The sequence below is a fragment of the Bombus pyrosoma genome, linkage group LG14, assembly GCF_014825855.1.
Source record: "Bombus pyrosoma isolate SC7728 linkage group LG14, ASM1482585v1, whole genome shotgun sequence".
Classification (NCBI taxonomy): Eukaryota; Metazoa; Arthropoda; class Insecta; order Hymenoptera; family Apidae; genus Bombus; species Bombus pyrosoma.
The window spans coordinates 9314054-9330865 of record NC_057783.1 but is presented as its reverse complement, the minus strand read 5'-3'; the positions used below and the strand labels follow the sequence as shown (position 1 = coordinate 9330865).

At 35.0% G+C, this 16812-nt stretch overlaps 2 protein-coding genes across 19 annotated transcripts; both read left to right on the top strand.

Moving 5' to 3' along the window:
• The first annotated feature begins 787 nt into the window (after window positions 1–787).
• On the top strand, window positions 788–12775 carry LOC122575167 (RNA-binding protein lark). 14 transcript variants are annotated; one of them, XM_043743763.1, is made up of 8 exons: window positions 798–930; window positions 1957–2150; window positions 2871–3033; window positions 3207–3752; window positions 3896–3965; window positions 4080–4179; window positions 7392–7436; window positions 12614–12775. In XM_043743763.1, exons 3-8 carry the CDS (start codon window positions 2890–2892, stop codon window positions 12621–12623), a joined length of 915 nt encoding a protein of 304 aa, XP_043599698.1. In that variant the 5' UTR covers window positions 798–930; window positions 1957–2150; window positions 2871–2889; the 3' UTR covers window positions 12624–12775. The 14 variants fall into 14 exon arrangements, 10 of the variants coding, with proteins under 10 accessions (XP_043599692.1, XP_043599693.1, XP_043599690.1 ...); XM_043743761.1 differs by lacking the exon at window positions 12614–12775 and adding an exon at window positions 8286–8642; XM_043743760.1 differs by lacking the exon at window positions 12614–12775 and adding an exon at window positions 8286–8642 and having other exon boundaries at window positions 7389–7436.
• A 333-nt stretch (window positions 12776–13108) lies between these two features.
• Window positions 13109–16257, top strand: LOC122575166 (adenosine kinase 1). Of its 5 annotated transcripts, XM_043743751.1 has the most exons (6): window positions 14260–14442; window positions 14523–14558; window positions 14948–15155; window positions 15226–15501; window positions 15581–15989; window positions 16061–16257. In XM_043743751.1, exons 1-6 carry the CDS (start codon window positions 14426–14428, stop codon window positions 16186–16188), a joined length of 1074 nt encoding a protein of 357 aa, XP_043599686.1. In that variant the 5' UTR covers window positions 14260–14425; the 3' UTR covers window positions 16189–16257. The 5 variants fall into 5 exon arrangements, with proteins under 5 accessions (XP_043599685.1, XP_043599686.1, XP_043599689.1 ...); XM_043743750.1 differs by lacking the exons at window positions 14260–14442; window positions 14523–14558 and adding an exon at window positions 13109–14246; XM_043743754.1 differs by lacking the exon at window positions 14523–14558 and having other exon boundaries at window positions 14262–14442; window positions 14995–15155.
• The last annotated feature ends 555 nt before the right edge of the window (window positions 16258–16812 follow it).

The window sequence follows — 16812 nt, the reverse complement described above, 5'->3', positions numbered from 1 at the left end:
ATTGCAAATAATTAAAGTTATATTTTTCACAAGTATTAAATTCAATACTATTCTTTTCCGTGCATGTGCAACATTTTTAATATGATTACATAGGATGTTGCAAGTGAGTATTTATATAACTAAGCAACGGTTATGCGCTACAAGGGAATTTTCTTTTCTATAAGTTTTGTTGTAAATATACGAAACAAAAAAATATTGGTCATCAAAATAGAAACAATTTTATAGATAGAAAATCAATACCTACACATTTAGTGTGGTATGATTATATTATGAAGTTATACAGAATTAAATATTGCTACTAGTACGATGGAATAAAAATAATAGAAACCATTTTAACTATAAAATTAACTTTTAGAAGTTCTTAAACACAAGTAAAGTAAGAAAAATCGATATTGTTATAAATAAATTACGGATTTTAAGCATTTATAGGAAATTTAAAAGCGCAAAAATTCCACAGAATGCATATAATATGAAAAAGTAAATAAACTACCCAAGGTATAGTGCTTTCTATAATATTTGGTAGGTAAGGCAATCTTTTTACGAAAATTTTATTTTTTACGAATTTGCATAAAACTCCGCAGTCTAGTTCTAAATTATATAGTTTTATCTTCTACTCTAGTTGTATAAAGTATTTAGATTAAAAATGTAATTCCTTACAATATCTACGAAAAAAATGATCAGTTGATTAAATTAAAATTTGTATCATATTAGTGACATCAAACACGTGTACACATACCAATTTTGAATAGGCATTTGGTTTTCTAATAGAAAATTTTATTTTCAACAGTTGGCGACTTTGAGTTTCGTATTGAAAGAGACGCCGCGCAGCTTTCCACTTCCCAGTCTGTTTCGATCCGCCATTTTTTACGTAGGAAAGCGTGTGGTTTGCCGTTGTGTTTTATCGGATTGTTTTACGGAAATACTGACTTGGTAAGTGTTTTAATACTTTCCCCATATTTCATATATGATTTATTATAAGATTAAAATAACATATAGATATAAATTTATAGTTACATAGTTGCAACATTGAGATTATGTAGTTATGGTTCGTAGCGTCGACATGAAGATACATGAAGCACGCCATTTCACGTTTATTCAGTTTCCTAATACCATAGCATCTTATATAAATAATTCTCTTTTGTTATTAAAACGTAAAAACTAATTTATATCTAATAGCATGCGATATAGTTATCGTCGAATTGTTTTTGTATATCATGCACAAATAAACTGATGCCAGTTGAACTCCTGATACATACGGTTTGTCGCACGTTGCTCGTCCAGTAAATTTTAATTTTGTTACCCTATAGTAATTTTCTACATAGTACTTGTATACTATATATTATATATATAATATCATATATTTTAGAATCATACAATGAGATATGGATTTGGTATAGATTTAGTCTTGAAATCCATCACACGTAAGGATCATACGTAGTTTGAATTGTAGAAATAGTATATATTATCGTATAGAATTTTATGCAAGTATTAATAACGTTCGTATACAGTAGTATTAGCAAAATAGTACAAAGCTCTACAATCGTCTTTAATAGTGTAATAATTTATATAATGATTATTATTCATTTACTTCCAAATTGTTTACTAAGCTTTTAATAGAACAAGAAGAATTTCAAAAAAATAATTTTTAATGTAACTTTTAATGTAATTAAATATGTGTAACAAGTAAAACGTTTTTAACGTGTATCGAACGCAACCTCAATACAGCTTGAATAGTCCTTAATACATGCTTTAATGTTCCAATATTGCATGTGAACAAACATAGATTATATTCCATATATTATGCTCAAAGAATGGAAATTTAACCTATCCCATTCCAAGAGCGATAAAACGTAAGATTAACATTGGTAAGAAGGAAAATAAGTGTAGCGTAGAAATAGTTCCCGCGTTAACTTATTTCTAATGAACGAAATATAGTTGAAGGTATGTTCGTGATAGGTTTTTGGACACCTCATTCTTACGGTCTGCTGTACTGCAGTTTTCCGATAGGGGCCACTGCTTCAACATCTTGCGCACTAGCGGACGCGGCAAGTGAGACGCCATTGTTAGATTGCGTTCTCGTGTATAAAGTCGTGTGCCTATTATCAGCGTTGGTTAAATCGTTTGTTGAAAATAATACGCAGTATTCTTCGGTGAGTGTGAGAAAGCGTATGGTGTTTGAACGTAAATTTATACATGATAATTAGAGGGTGATCGTTACCACAGACATTTTCTAGATTTGGTGCGCCATTTCGACAAGGTCGGTACGCTGTCTGTACTACGTATTTTATAACGCACTACTTGTTCGCGGCTTGTGTACCTTTTCATTGCCGTATCGAAGTAAAAATTGAAAAAAATTATATTACCCTATATTTAGAAATTATCAAACTGATTGTATCTGCTAATATTCGTATGCGCAAGTGAAATATCTTGGCAAAATTGATGACCTTCGAAATTCGAAATGTTAGATCGTTAGCAAAATGGTGGAAAAAGTGCACTAGAGGGGGAATCTAAACAATCGCGTCACCATTGAATATCATGAATCAATTTTTTGAAGCTATGTTTCTTTGTACAAAGTGAAAGCTTGTAAATATATATTTCAATATAAAATGTAACATGTATGAAAGTCATATTACAGCAAGTTAATTATTCGTTGAAAATACGTGGGATAGAGTAATGTTGAGTGGCGTGTGTTGGTTTAATCATGTTAGCAACAAATGCAAATGCAAAAAGTCATGAATATTCTAAATATATTAGATAGTTTTTTAGTGTTGTTGCAACATAGTATTTATTTTGTATATACTGTATGTTTGGAAAAATTGTACAAGTCAGTAACGAGTAATATTCGAAATATCTTTTTCTTTTGAAATTAGGTTCTAGAACGAGCCGAAAATGCCGGGTTTTAGTAGCGTTGGCACATTTAAAATTTTTATCGGTAATTTAGCCGACAAAACATCAAATGCCGATATTAAACCATTATTTGAAAAATATGGAAAGGTTGTAGAATGTGATGTGGTCAAAAATTACGGATTTGTGGTAAGTTTCTTTATTCCATGTAATGTATACTTTTACTACAATATTTTGTTTGATCTATCGTTTCCTCTTTCCTTTACACATATAACTCTGTTGGATAGTTACATCTTGGCCCAAATTCGACGAGCCTTTAATACATTCATACAACAAATATGTTATAATATATTTTTTAACAGCATATGGAGAATGAAGAAGCAGGGAGAAATGCGATACAAAATTTGAATGGACATATAGTTCATGGACAGCCGATCAAATGTGAGGCTGCAAAGAGTCGTAAGGGACCTAATACTCCTACAACCAAAATATTTGTTGGCAATCTCACAGATAATACGAAAGCGCCTCAAGTGCGCGAGTTGTTTGCCAAGTATGGTACCGTTGTAGAATGCGATATCGTGAGAAATTACGGATTCGTCCATCTAGAAGCAACAGGTGATGTCAACGATGCCATCAAGGAACTCAATGGACAAATGGTGGATGGTCAACCGATGAAGGTTCAAATTTCTACAAGCAGAGTACGACAAAGGCCAGGAATGGGGGATCCTGAACAGTGCTATCGATGCGGTCGCGGCGGCCATTGGTCCAAGGAATGTCCAAAAGGAGGAATGGGAGGAGGACCGGATAGAAACGGATACAGAGACCGAATGTTTGGACGCGACCCGTATCCTCCACCGCCGCCACCACCGTTCCTTCGGGATCGGTTAATGGGTGGTGGCCGCTTTGGAGTAAGTAGTTCTCTTTTTCTTATTTTAGTAACTGTTGAGAATAGAAGCATTTAGTAGGGGGAAGGAAGAAAAACAGAAAAACCAGAAATTTGTTGTATAGTTGTGATCGTCCGTAACAATATGTTTCTTTATCTGTATTGCAGGATTACGAAAGCTACTATGACAGGAGAGGCTTCGAGGACACCAGGGATCTCTACGAGAGGCGGTTTACGGGTATGACAGGGCCCTGTGACATGGGAAGTTCCATGTGCGGGCTTGACTTTCCACCAATGACAATGCCACCTCTACCCCCAAGACGAGACCCAATGCCTCCTATGCCTCCTCTAGGTATGGGATCCATGCGCGACACTGGCTTCTCCCGTGGTAACGAGTATGGCATGTTCAGCCGCCGATCACCCCCTCCAAGTGGCAACAATGGCCGGTTCAGGTGAGTAGAGCCAATTTATTGACTGCCCATTCGTCCGACTTAACATTGTGAACGTTCCAGGCTGGATTGACAGCTCATGCGAATTGGGATTCGGTTATTCGTCGACAAATAAGAGTACTTTATCGTGTATTTTATTCTTTTCTCTTGTGTATTCTCGATCTCACACATATTTTTCAAATCTCTCTCTCGGGTATATATTATTTTGTGGAAAAATGGCCATTTCTAAATTGCATCGGGCAAATTCAGGTTATTTTGTTCGCGATAAAAAATTTCGAAGCTGCCTTTTCACATTTGATCATTGTTATACAATTTTCGTTAATTTTCCACATTATTACATCTGTTTCGTCTGTTTCAATTTTTTTTAAATAAAATCACACGATATGTGTGTACGTATACACGCAAGCGTATATATTCATGATTATGCATATACGTATGCATATACGGTAACATATAGTCGTATCGTGTATATTACACGTATAATTTTTATTTGTTGCATTACATAGTTGAAACAGCAATCAATATTTTTCCAATCCATGTAGATTGTCGACCCGATGCCCACATGAGTGCAGAGTCTGTGTAATAAAATGCTAATGTGTATCATGACGCTTGGACGTTTCTGTACATTCTAAATTTCAGTGCACCTCAGGCTGCGTACCATCTTTGTCCATGAATGCGGGCAACCCTAGAGAGACAGTCCCGGGCCAGCGTTCAAGTCGTGCAAGAGTAAGTCTTTGACCACTTTTGTTAGCGAGTAGTCATACCTCGTTCTTGTCGCTGGCGCGTTGTACTTCATCAGCTTCTGTTTTCCTCGGTGCCAACAAAATCCGAGTCTCGACTGATCGTACCTTGAACATGTCGACTGCTCTTCTAGGGATGTCCCTGTTCATAGACTCTCTTGATCCATGGCGTTAACTGCGAGATTGGCCTGTATGTCTCTCATAAATCCTTTGTGTTTCAAGCGCTCCTTATTACGTACATCACTCAACCGGGAGTGGCGCGGAGGCCTGGGATGAAGAAACGTTCCTAAGGAATGCGAACTAGATTTCTTGATCGCACTACCGCGAGCCAGGATGCGATCCTACAATTCTAACAAACTCTCATACGCTGTAGATAGAAAAGAAAAGAAAAGAAAAAAAAGGGCTGGCGCGATTTTCAGGAACGACGCCTATCGATTGTCTTTGAAATGTCTCGTAAGTAGAAACCAGCTCTCCAGACGCATTGGACAGTAAGTTTGTTTGTATGTCGGCGTTTCTAATAGTTGTTAAGGCCAGTTTCATAGATACGCTTCGGAAACATTCTATTAAACGCGCATCAGTTTCAATGTAGTCTTGGTTCAAAGTAATTTCATCAAATTTTTCAATCGTAATTTTTCGATACCAACGGAAGGTTGTAAATCGTAAAATGTGTATCGTGGAGAAACAAATTACGAACAGCGTCATAGATAGTTTCGAGTTGTATGTTAGAAGGAGGAAAAGCAAGTTATGATGCACACGTCGTGTATTTCAATAGTTATTTCTGTTTCCAAGTAATCGGGGGAAAGTGTGTAATTCTTTAATTTTTAAGTAATTCGTTTTTACGTTTATTAAAACGAAAAATTTATTTTCTTACGTTATCGACACTATGATTATATACGTATGATCGTTTTCTTTCAGTTTTTTTTTCTTTTTTCTTTTCTCTCTGATTTCAGTTTCATACGAAGCTTTATCGATCTTAATTTTAGTAAAATTACGTTGTTGCAACGTAAGGATAAAAATTGTATTAATTGATTTATAAAATTGCACTTCGAATTGATTGGAAATGTTAAGTTATCCGTGGAAGTTTCATGAAACCGGCCCCGTGTATTACAATATCGAAGCGGAAAGATATGCAAAAAATTATGAAAACGCGCGTGTACACATTGACACGAGTACATACCTATTCTGCATACGTGCATATGCACACATATACACGTGAACAAATACACAAATTTATGCAGAGAGAGAGAGAGAGAGAGAGAGCGCACGCGAGAAAAAAGAGAGAGAGGGCGAGAAAAAGAGAGATAGATGGATAGGGGGAAGAATTTGCTTCAAAATTACGATCCATAAGTTCTTGAAGCTGACTTCTACTCACGAGGTTCAAAGCTTTTCATGTATGTAAATCCATTCGCAAACTTTCAAATAGAAAACAGAGTTGATTGAATTTCTCAATCTTTCTGAATACTTTGAATTTGTTGTTGCATGTAACCTTATTATCCTACATGATCCCAGCCTGGGCTGCAAATGGCTCGTTACGTTCTGGTTATATAAACTGATTTATAATTTGAAAATCGCATGGGTTAAAAATCCAGTCTAACGCTGCCTGCCTTATATGACTGGCCAAAAAAAAGAAGAGAGAGAGAAAAAGAAAGATCCCATGTTCTTATCATTGCGAATCTTAAATTACGCGTCCATTTATTAATTTGTTTTCCTTCTAGTAAATGTACCTCGTATGAAATAAAGCGGATAGAAATACTTGGTTACTGCTTGCATTCAGATATTTTGGATATAATTTAAGTACGCGTAGCTTAACACATATACAAAACTACACATACACGAACAACATATATAAGAGAAATAAGTCCGAGTCGAATTTACGATTAGTTGTTTAATTTTGAAGCGATAATAGTTTCGTTGTTTTGGGTAGATATCTGGTTAGCATGCGAATGCGCGCCACCTTGTGCAGGTTCAAGTTTTAATCCGTATATACATACGTTTGCACAAGCATTCTTCCGAATAATTACGATTCATTCGGGCAATGTATATTCGTCAGTTGATGTTCAAATGTGCATCTGGATGGATAGGTAGTTAACCGTGGATAAATAGCATCTTCCGTAATTGTACACGAGCATATTTCATGTACGTATCCGTCTGTTCCATAAATACGTTCTTCTCTTCTTTTCTTCAGTGATTGTGCTCGTCGTCATATTTGGTCGATGGTAGCGTCTTCCTTTATTTTGTACATTGTCTAAACGTAAAACTGCCTATGAAAATAGTTTCTTGCCGAACCATTTCCGACCTTTTTTTAACTACTTTTAACAGTCATATTAGGCAGCACGCGACAATTTTTCTTGCATTATCCATTATACAGGGACTAATTCACAAAGTTAAGCCTTGGACAAGGGAGCAAGTATGGTGTATATATTGATCTTTGATCATTCGTAGTTTCGATTATTTATTATACCGCTGTTATAGTAGAGGCATGTACGAGGACTTCAGCCGAGATTCATTTGAAGAGCGTAGGTAAGTAGACGTGTCAATTCGGGTTAAAAATTGATCCACACTGAATTTGTGTGTTGAAATGTGTCCAAATATTCGATTGTCAATTGAATTAATTATGCTCTCTTCTCTGTATGCCACGATGCGCCAAATTGCCTTTTCTTTTTTTATATTCTCTTATTATTCCCGGTTATTGGGAAAGTACTGACAAAATTACAGTTAGTACCAGATTGAGATTAAAGCTTGCTGACACGTGGAAATGTAGAAAACTTTAATTGTGGTGAAAATTCGTTACAATTACAGTCATACAGTGTTACGATCTATTTAATTTACCTTTATCCACCTGTTTATCCACTATTTTAACCGGATCAATTGAAACAACAAGAGAACATTGATGAAAAAAGAAGGCAGAAAGGCGGTGGTGTGTGGATTTTGCAAAGAAGAGAAAACCGGAGAGTGCTGGTAGAATGTATATATATAACTTGAAAGTTTTAGTAATTTTTGTTGGCATAAAAAGTATACAGTGCTACTAATACACGTTGCCGAAAATAATTAGCGAGAATAACGAGGAAAAAACGTACTCATTACGGTGTTTCCATCAAATTTCTCCCATGAGTAACTATCTTTCCCCCCGTACCTTAAAAAAAAATTATATATATATATACCGTATATAAATCGTTCTCTCTGTCGGTACGTAGATAGTACGATTTTTCTTTTTTCATATGATATAATACAACGTACCACCCTTGTCTACTTACCTATCCGCCCTTTCTGTATCTCACAAGTTGTTCCTCTCTTAGCTCGTGTGGTTTTTTTCCCGATTTCTTTTTTATCGATCTCGTATAACTGACGTAGATTCATTTTGGTTACCAGACCGGGATTACGAGGGCCATCGCCGTCGCGCCGGTTCGCACCATACTAAATCGTCGCGTCGGGCTCGGATCGGTCTCTGTCGGTCTGTCTGTCTCTGTGTGTCGGGTCTGTGTCTGTCGCTAGCAGGAAGCCTCGGGACCGAGATACTCTTGGCCGTCTATGTCTGTCGATCTGCACGCGCGAAGATCTACCATTCGCCCGCTCTATCCGGAAAACATGTACTCTCCCCGTAATGCGCTATTTAGACGAGAATCCCCGCCCATCCTCCTAAAAATAAAAAAAAAGAAGACAAAAAGCAAAAAATGATACGGACGATTTAAACAAGCAAAAAACAGAATGATAAAGTATTTTATTGAATTTACAGGTTTTTTTTCTATGCCGTCGCCTTTACACCTCCTTTCATTATTATTTTTCTTTTTCTCTGCCACTTCTCCTCCAATTTTCCTTTAAAAAAAAAGAAAAAAAGAAAGAAAAAAAAATTCCCTTGCACACATTTTATATACATGCATACGTGCGCGCGCGCGAGTGTGTGCGTGCGTGTATATGTGTAAGCGCACACGCATCTCGTCGTGACGTTCGCCCGCTTTCCTTCCGTAAACCTCCCTCATTGGACCTATATGAAGTTTTTTCACGCGTGTCTCGATTCAGTAATGTCGAGAATTTTCTCTTTTAATGTAAGAAAAATATATATTTGTCGTAGCATCCTCCTACCGAAACAATTTCAACGCGACTCAATTCGTTTTCCTGAATTATATTCAATTCTTTACCAAAATGCGAGTATTACTAATATTATCACAAATGCTTAAAAACAAATTCCGTATCTTTATGGTCGTGAAAACTGATGTAATATGTCGAAGAACGCTGCTGGTAGGACGATGCTATTAACCCTATACATACATAGATGCATACGTGTGTATATGTATAAACATGTATGTGTATGTATACATACACGCATGTGTATATGTATATATGTATGTATGTATGTCGCGTCGTGTTCGATGCCGTTTCTGTGACGATGACGCGCACGTAACGTGTATTCTTGTTTCTCGATCGTACGAAACTTCCACACGCTTCTAAAGTAAAAAGAACTTAATCGCGACCGCTAATGTGGTAAACGGAGAAAAGCAAGAGTTCTTTCAGTAATACATCGAATATCGAGATTTGATAGCAAGAATATCGATCGATTTGAAGTTTAATCATAGTACAGAGAGCGCATTAAGCAGAATTGGAAAGTATGAAATTAACAGTCGCAAATATAATATAGAATATACATCGGGTCCCTTTTTGTAACGTAATTTAGATGGGTGTTTTTCGACAACGTGTCGTAATCACAAAATCGGAGCATCGTTCAAACATTTGTTCGTCAATATCTAATTGTTCACTTCCCCCCATTTCTTTTTCTGTCTTTTCTTATGTTTATGTATGTATATATATTTTTATATACTTATATATATATAAGAAATGGAGAGAAAAGTGGTCCTGCGTTTAATCGGCATCATGCGCGATATTCCTTCATCGTCGCGCCTCGGATAAAATCTCAGTTTGTTCAAGCAAAAACCGAGTTTCGTGATGCGTGTAAAAAATGTGTTGTAAATGACAAAGAACGGTTGTTCGATATTATGCGATGATAATTTTTGCCGTCTAGCGTATGAAGTAACACCCGAAGATGGCGACGATGTGCGTGCGTGTGTTTTACCGATATCGTCTAAATATTCTTCCGCCGTATAATCATAATGCTTTTTGATACGAGATAATAGGGATACTGTCGTATTTATGTGTAACTTTACTTTCAACGAGAGAAGTGCGTGCGGGTTCGACTGTTCGAATCGGTTCCCGAATACCAAACAATAAAAGTCTTGAAAGATACAATTTCAGAGACCCAGTAGACTCAAGATGCGCCGATTCTGTATGGGAATCTAAATCTCGGTCGTGCGAATATTATATCGTTAATCTGTAGTAACGTAATATCGTTTTATTAACATATTAGAATTAATTATCGTGAATAATTACCGAAGATTAATACGGCAATTGCAGCTGTGCTCCGTTTAGCTTATAAATGCATACTTACATACACACTAATAACACACGTACATACGCGCGGGTGCGTCCATGATACACCCCTTCATACATACATACACACACAACACACACAAATATACCGACGACCACCGTTTTTTCGTTTTGAACAGCGTATACACAATAATGACGTGTGTAATATTTCTCTCCCCCTGTTTTTCCTCTGTTCCTTTTTTCTTTGATGATACGACCTGTTTTCAAAGGTAATTAGATTAATGATTATCATACTAATAATGGTTTAAAGAAAGGAATGTAATAACAATGTACTTGTGAAGATTCACAAAAAAGGCGTTTCGTGTTCTTTAATCATCATTTGCACCGTTTTTCGTCACTCAAGGTAATGACCACCCTTCCTCCCTTATAACCAGAGCCTTTACTATACCGTCCAGTCCCTATCACCTCCGTAAGGTTTATTATCTAAGAAGATGCACGCCCCATATAATCGTTAGTTAAACGGATGTACGCGCTTTTTACTGGCTTCCTGCGTGTCGTGCGTTATAAACGTGCCGTGATCATGAGATACACGATATTGACGATTTCTGAATAATCGAATATGCGTGTCGTCGACCTCATTTTCGTCGTCGCACCCTCTTTATTAAGTAAATCGGCCAACATACACGTGCAGTGTCTCCGTGTAGTTACGCTCCTTATATTCCCTATTTTTTCTCTCGTGATCGCGTAAAAGAAAGATTTAGATTAGTTTTCCCGTTAGAAATCGGTACATTTACATGTTTTACATGTCTAAGAGAGACACATAAAATTACATATTTATACAGAATACTGGTATGTAACGTTATAGGCAGAAGGTATTATGGGTAACTAATTTCTTAATAACCATGCTCATTGTTCTGTTGTATATACAATAGCATTATTTCTGTATGCGATTCCTTCGCATCTTTCATTATTTCTTTCGTTATTTATTTGGATACAAGTGAACGATCGCTCTCACAAATCGTGAAATAGTATTAAACATAGTTGCGATACGATGAACGATGGTATCAATTTCGTACACACACATACACATGTATATCCATTTTTCGCTGCACAAATGTTAGTATGTATTTTTTTTAATTATTTTACACATTCTTCTCATTTTTTGGATATCCTGCTGAAAGTATTGCAATTTTTACACACCGAACCTTTCCCCTTTTTTATTACTTAACGATTGTGAAAAAGTTGTTGGACTGGGCTTCTAGTAAGCAATCGTAATAATAGTTTCGGTCAGCTTAACGATAGGGCTCGCAATTTACATGTAGAGAAATACTTAAGCATGATCCAAATACCATTTGTAAATAAAATACGAGGGAATTCTATGCTATTAAAGATCATATGTATCGTTAAACATGCGTTCTTAAACATGAAACGAATCTTTAGGAAAAATTTTATTAAAAAAGATAGGGAGGCGTATGATAGTATTCTATATACGTCTCAGTTAATGTTACGTAATTAAAACATGCGACAGCAACGTTCGTTGTTTACGCGATTAGCATACGCGAGTAAATGATGGAGCGAGCCAAAAAGAAAAAGCGAAATTTATCGACTGATACGTATAGATACGTATGTACTTATGTTGTGCCATCGTGTTCGGAACTTGAATATGGAAAGCACAATTTCGTCCCATGTTTGATGATCGATCAAGTCGTCGAAGATTACATTCTACCGGAGTTATCACGTCGATCGGGAACGTCTGCGGTGACCTATGCACGTTATTTCGTAGTCTTACGAACATATCCGCCGTTGAAGCCGTTGCAACCGTTCAAGTTGAAATTCGTCGGGTTGCCGAGATGTGCACAAACTCTCATAAAAAGGTCGACGGTATGAGAATTCCCGAGCCAAGTAGCTATCGGAAATACATACGTACGAGTCCCTCCACGAACTAATGCAAGTGTATCAGTCACTCTATGGTAGACGACGCGTGACGCGCGAATTTTGAAAAGTGAAAGATAAAGCAAAACAGATATCCACGTATTAAAGGAAAAAAAGCTGTATCTGAAAACGGAAAGTAAGGCGCAATAGAGATATATTACCGGCTGTGTAGAAACCGGGACAACGATATACATTTAACATGCGTATGTGAGGACGGAAGTAAAATAGCCAAAAAACCGGGACGTGTTATTCTTCACATGCGCGACAAAAATTATACGTGTCTCGTACCGGGTCGTCGGTTATCAATTATCAAAAAAGTGATAGAGACGCGCCGCAGAGAAATGTAAAAAGACATTATGCATATTGTAATGTGATGTATGATATAGGACACGATAGAGCCCCTGCCTCAAGCGCTTTTGGACATACTTGGAAGGAGCTGGGCTTTGATGATGTCGATTACGAAAGGAAAAAGAAAAAGAAAAAGATAAATAGAAAAAGTAAAGGAGGGAAAAAGAAAACAATAAGAGAGAGTTAGAGTGAGATAGAAAGAGAAATTAGCACAACAACGTATCCTATGAGGTGAGATGTAATTGTCGACCAGGACAACTTCTGTACTTCATTGACAGAGGCACGCCATGACTGACAAAAGTGGTGGTGAATGATGATGGTGGATATGGGCACCGCAGATCCCACTTTGGACAAATATGTTGGGTGTAAACCGCAATGTACCAAGGCAAGTTTACTCTGTATCATTCTGATCCGCGTGAAAATGCAAGTAAAACAAAAAAAGCAACCACACGTGTTTTCTTCTCTGAAAATATTAAAAATTCGTACATTTCTTTGTCTGCTGAACTTTTTGAGAGTCATGTTTTCTTTCTTAGGAGATGCAGCAGTGTATGCGCATGTTCATTAAAAACTACGATACGAAGAATATGCGAATATAGGTGTCCAGCCTCTAAGGTAACATCGGATATGGTGATACTGCAAATTTGTTCATCCCCAACACTCTTCTGTATGTTATGTTAACGCTGGATTTCTTAATATTTTTCTCGAATGTATGGAAACACAAGAAGAAGGTATCGTAAGGAAAGTAGAATCTCTACTCCTGCACCTTAATATTCCTCTTTACGTAACAGAAAATTTTTAATGCATCGTAACAGTTAGCGTTTGTAACTGTTTAAATGCGCTTTTTTATTACCATGATTTTTTGCTGATCTTCAGTATGATACGATATAAATTGTTCGAATATTTATTCTTCTTTATCCTCTTCCCTTTTTTTTTCATCAAATGTGTTAAAAATGCGAATATATGTATATATCAATACATTTAATAATTAGTGAAAATCAGTAGTACATTAATTATAAAGGCATACGATACCTTACCTGATGCAGGATACTACTATGTATTGTTTTATTTGATCAAAGTTTATATATATCACGGTCTTAGTTTATATTGAAATTTGGTGGTAAGTACAGGAACGCTAAATTTAATAAATAATGCGCACATGAAACATACTATCAGGATATAAAATGAAACAAAAAATTATTCTCTTTCTTAATTTAATAAAGTATAATACATGCGTATTAGTTGAGCAGTTAAGAAAAAGATAGTACATAAATAATTCTATTAAATTGTTTTCTTAAATGTTAATTACATTTTGAACATAAAAATATAAATATTAATACGATAAACTTGTAACATGTAAATATTATATATAATATATACCTTTTTTTTTTAAGATATTGCATACATTAAAGATAACACAGTTACTTCGTTTTTTTTCTCCTATGAATTGCCCAACATAGTAAACTAACAAGTAATAATATGTTGCATTAAGCAAGCGTTATGTAAGTCTATTCAAGTGATAATAATAGCGTATCATATTTGTATATCTTTAATAATAATGTATTACAACATTTGCGAAAAGAATTATGGTACATTTGATATTAGTAATATAGAAATATTAGTATCATATATAAATTTTCATCAGTCGCTATTCAGTGCAATAAAAATGTTGAGGTAACGTATAAAATGACTGCAATAAAGATAACATTTTAATGCAAATAGAGTTGAAAGTACACGTGATTTCGTTGGACTTTGCAACAGCAAGTAACGAATAGCTCCGCCACGACTTAGTGGCGTATCGTCGATATTCATGTATGGTACATTGTTACTTTAAGTACCCAAAATCTTAACAAATGGCGGTGCACTTACGGTATGATAATTTAATATTGTATATATATATATATATATATCTTTTATTCTATTATTTATCATTATGACACTTTAATCTAGCTTAGGGTTGAGGTTATGTTCAACTATTAATAGAAGGTTAGGTTTTACACGCCATTGTATCATGTGCTTGCATGATTGTGATTCATTGAAGATGAAATTTGAAACCATTCGAATTTTTTTATAAATACATATAAAAAAAGTTCGTATTGTTTTTTTTCTAACATTCATATACGCGCGCGCGCGCGCGCGCGTGTGTGTGTGTGTGTAATTTATGTACTAAATTTATAACAGGAATATCGTAAAAAATATATTCAGCTTATAATTTGTTGATGCTGTCTTTTTTTCGGAATGTATAAATCCTTATTGGAAGAGAGAGGAGATATATGTATAATATATTAATTTATTTTGAACGTAAAATATTTATAATAAATTTCACTGAGAAATGGGTTTATACATGCAATTCAGATAATTTCAAAATATTTCAGGGAGGGCCTCCTATTAGGCTTGGGTAATCCTCTTCTTGATATTTCAGCGACTGTAGATAGGAATTTTTTGGAAAAATATGATTTAAAATCGAACGATGCAATTCTTGCTGAAGAAAAACACAAGCCAATGTATGATGAATTAGTTGAATTGTATAACGCAAATTTTATCGCCGGTGGTTCTGTACAAAATACTATGCGAGTAGCACAAGTAAACTTTTTATATTATTTGATGTATTATATTACATTAATAGAAATATCAGACATTGACTATCCCATAGTGGTTCCTGGAGAAACCACGAGTTGCAACATACATGGGTTGCGTTGGAATAGATAAGTATTCCAAAATTTTGGAGGATAGAGCACGTGCAGATGGCTTAAATGTTCGTTATCAATATACAAAGAAAGAACCTACTGGTACCTGTGCTGTTCTTATTACTGGTAATGAACGTTCCTTATGTGCTAATTTGGCTGCAGCCACTTGTTTTTCACCTTCGCACATAGAAGAATCTGAAAATAAAAAAATTATAGAAATGGCAGAATACATTTATATTTCTGTATGTATCAACCTAAATCTATTTAATTTGATTTGGTTAAATTTGAACCTAATATAAAATATTACACATTAAATTTTAGGGCTTTTTCTTAACTGTAAGCCCAGAAACAATCCTGATGATTGCTCAACATGCTTTAGAAAAAAATAAAATGTTCATAATGAATCTGAGTGCACCATTTTTATGCGAATATTATAAGAAACCAATGTTGGAGGCTCTTCCTTATGTAGATATTTTATTTGGTAATGAGGCGGAAGCTGATACATTTGCAAAAACAAATGATTTTAAAACTACGGATAGGAAAGAAATTGCATTGAAATTGTCACAAATGGAAAAACTGAATAAGAAAAGACAAAGAATTGTTATAATAACACAAGGTCCCGATAATATATTAGTAGTTAAAGATAACACTATAATTGAGATTCCTGCTACAAAACTTCCGAATGATAAGGTTGTGGATACTAATGGAGCTGGTGATGCATTTGTAGGAGGTATAGATTCCTGGTTCTCTAACTGAAAATTAATAACCTGATTAAAAGAACATATAATGTCATTGTTTTAGGTTTTTTGGCTCAACTTGTGCAAGGTAAAAGCATAGAAGTTTGTATAAAATGTGGAATTTGGGCTGCAACTCAAATTGTACAAAGATCTGGATGTACTTACGAGGGGAAACCTGATTTTACTCCTTAATCACACTTAAGTCAATTAGTAATTGTAAATTCTGTACTTAATAAATGATTTAACAACTTTTTACCTCAATTTCTAGAATCACAAAACAACTTTGTATCTACTTACATTTAAATATATTATTTTTGTATAGCTGCACTTTATATTACTTAAAAAAATATTACATTAGCATATAATGATAAAAATGGTAAGGATCGCAGAAATATTATATAGTAGAACAAAATATATATCATTAATTATTACGCATATACATGAAAAATTTTAGTAGTATTAATTGTGCAGTATATTGATTGAGGAAAGGTGGTAATGTAAACAAACATAATATTAACTAAATGATGTTATTTGCTTATACTTTTAATAATACTAGTATTATTTAAACGAATATCATTTTATTTTTTTAAATTATGTAATACGAACCTTTACATTATTTTATACAAAGATTACAGTATTATTATTACACTACTTGTTGATTATATCGTTGTCTTAATTGATGCAAGTTTGTAGAACATGAAAAATAGTTGATGTATAATCACCTACGCGCAATAATCTTTTTGCTGATATTGCCAGATGTGAACGCAGTTATTGAAATAGTTAAAAAAGCGGCACAACCTCGCAACACGCTTGCGT

What these genes read in the sequence shown, in the direction of transcription:
- LOC122575167 (XM_043743757.1), top strand. Translation starts at nt 2,890, where the DNA reads ATGCCGGGTTTTAGTAGCGTTGGCACATTTAAAATTTTTATCGGTAAT. An exon ending in TCAAAAATTACGGATTTGTG is followed by an intron (nt 3,034 to 3,206) that starts GTAAGTTTCTTT and finishes ATTTTTTAACAG; the next exon opens with CATATGGAGAATGAAGAAGC. An exon ending in TGGGTGGTGGCCGCTTTGGA is followed by an intron (nt 3,753 to 3,895) that starts GTAAGTAGTTCT and finishes TCTGTATTGCAG; the next exon opens with GATTACGAAAGCTACTATGA.
- LOC122575166 (XM_043743750.1), top strand. Translation starts at nt 14,131, where the DNA reads ATGTATTACAACATTTGCGAAAAGAATTATGGTACATTTGATATTAGT. An exon ending in AGTGCAATAAAAATGTTGAG is followed by an intron (nt 14,247 to 14,947) that starts GTAACGTATAAA and finishes AAAATATTTCAG; the next exon opens with GGAGGGCCTCCTATTAGGCT. An exon ending in ATACTATGCGAGTAGCACAA is followed by an intron (nt 15,156 to 15,225) that starts GTAAACTTTTTA and finishes ACTATCCCATAG; the next exon opens with TGGTTCCTGGAGAAACCACG.